This window comes from Charadrius vociferus, unplaced genomic scaffold (assembly GCF_000708025.1).
Source record: "Charadrius vociferus isolate BGI_N301 unplaced genomic scaffold, ASM70802v2 scaffold593, whole genome shotgun sequence".
In the NCBI taxonomy this organism is placed as follows: domain Eukaryota; kingdom Metazoa; phylum Chordata; class Aves; order Charadriiformes; family Charadriidae; genus Charadrius; species Charadrius vociferus.
This window is the reverse complement of record NW_009647739.1, coordinates 1,899,877-1,901,533: the sequence shown is the minus strand read 5'-3', so window position 1 is coordinate 1,901,533 and position 1,657 is coordinate 1,899,877. Positions and strand designations below refer to the sequence as shown.

General features: G+C 59.1%; 1 protein-coding gene across 1 annotated transcript in view; it reads left to right on the top strand.

Moving 5' to 3' along the window:
- Positions 1 to 1,022: 1,022 nt before the first annotated feature.
- The window catches only part of SRL (sarcalumenin), a 12,856-nt gene continuing 12,221 nt past the window's right edge, over positions 1,023 to 1,657 (top strand). Inside the window, exons 1-2 of the mRNA XM_009881962.1 lie at positions 1,023 to 1,062; positions 1,519 to 1,617. Coding sequence (XP_009880264.1) covers positions 1,023 to 1,062; positions 1,519 to 1,617 — 139 coding nt within the window. The remainder of the gene's footprint in view (positions 1,063 to 1,518; positions 1,618 to 1,657) is intronic.

The following is a 1,657-nucleotide window of genomic DNA, read 5'->3' as shown; positions in this document are numbered from 1 at the left end:
GGAGCTGAGCTTGGCACATTAAACCGCGCCTAGTGCATGGCCCTCTCCTAACGCTTGTGCTTCCCGTGCCTGCCCCTAACCGCTGGGCCGGCTGCGGGCATCGAGGGCGCAGGCAGGAGCCCGCTGACGCCTGTGATGCAGGTGCTTGTTGCAGCAATATCAAAGCTGGCTGACATTTCCCTTGCTGCACTTTAAGCCCATGATTTCTCCTCTGGGCTGTGGACACCGATAAGATTTTTAACACCCAGGCCCCTTCCAGCACCCACAGACCTCTTAAAGGCTCTTTATCCTCCACCCTCAAGAGTCCTCCAGACCCCCAGCTTTTTGGTGCAAGGGCAGGATGCTGCCCGGGCTGGGGGGTCTCTTGTCCACCAGCCCTTGCCTCATAAGGAAGGTGTGAAGAGCTAATTCAGACCCATGAGTTGCCGAAGCACCAGCTCCAGTCACATTCAGTTCAGCGAGAGGCTAGCTAAGGAAAAGGAATACCCTCCCTGCCATGATTTCCTAGAAATGCTTTTGGACTTTGGCCCATGGGTTGGGCAACAACCTTCGGACCCAGCCGAGTCTTTTTCTGCTTTCATCTGTAACGTCCCAGATCAAAAAGTTCCCATTTGTGCCCAAAGGGAAACCCAGTTTGGTCTCTGTGGCTTTACTTGGCAAGTCAAAAGGTCTTCCTCAGCCCAACGCTCGGTAGACAACATAGTCCCAGGGCTTGGTGGTGCCCTGCTTGGCCCCAGCATCCCCAACCTCAGCGAGAAGCACACGTCTGTCCCCAGACCTGTCCCCAAACCTCCACTAAAACCCAACCCAGCTCCTGATATCAAAAAACACTTAGAGCAACACAGGGTCGTTGGTATGTCAACACCTCTGGGGTGAGGACACCTTTGTCTCGTCATCTATGACACCAGGATGCCTACCCCAGGTGGAGGCAGCTGCCTCATGCTCCCCAGGCCTGGCATGGAGCCTTGGGGTCCCCAGGGCCACCACAAGCCACGGTCCCATGCAGAGGGCTGCAGCCAGACATGGGGGCAGAGGTGGGAGGGAACGACCCCACTGGCAAAGGTGAGGCAGCCAGGATGGGTCAGGCTGGCCGGTCTCTCAAGAGCCAGCCCCAGCCTCGCACGCCTTTGTGTCGCGGGCTCAATACGTGGGTTTTGGGGGAGCAGACAGAGGGTGAGGCAGAGCAGAGCACGCCTGCAGTCGAGGCTTCGCCCTGGAGGAGCTGCAGCTGCCGGGGGAAGAGCTGCAGTGGGCAGGGGCCCATCAGGCAGCAGGTGCCGCACGTGCTCACGCTACGCCCCAGCCCTGGAGCCCCTTCCAGGCACTCCGCCAAGCCTCCAGGAGCCTTTGCAAAAGAGAAACCCTGCGGCATGCCAAAGGCGACAGCATCTGCCGAGGCACACAGTGGGTCCGCAGGTTCCCCCCCCCCCATGCCCTCCCCTCGGCAGTAGCTTGTGTGAGCTCCTGTGTGGAGTCCCCAGCTCCAGCAGTAACAAGTCTCCTTGCCTTTTCCTCCAGAAGAAGTTGAAGATGCCAGCGAGCCCACCAAGCGTGACCGGTCCCACTTGGAGAACACCCTCAAGCTGAACGAGGACAAGCCTGCTGATGATTTCTCAGGTGAGGGGGCCTGGGTGGCACCGAGCCATGCATGCTCTGC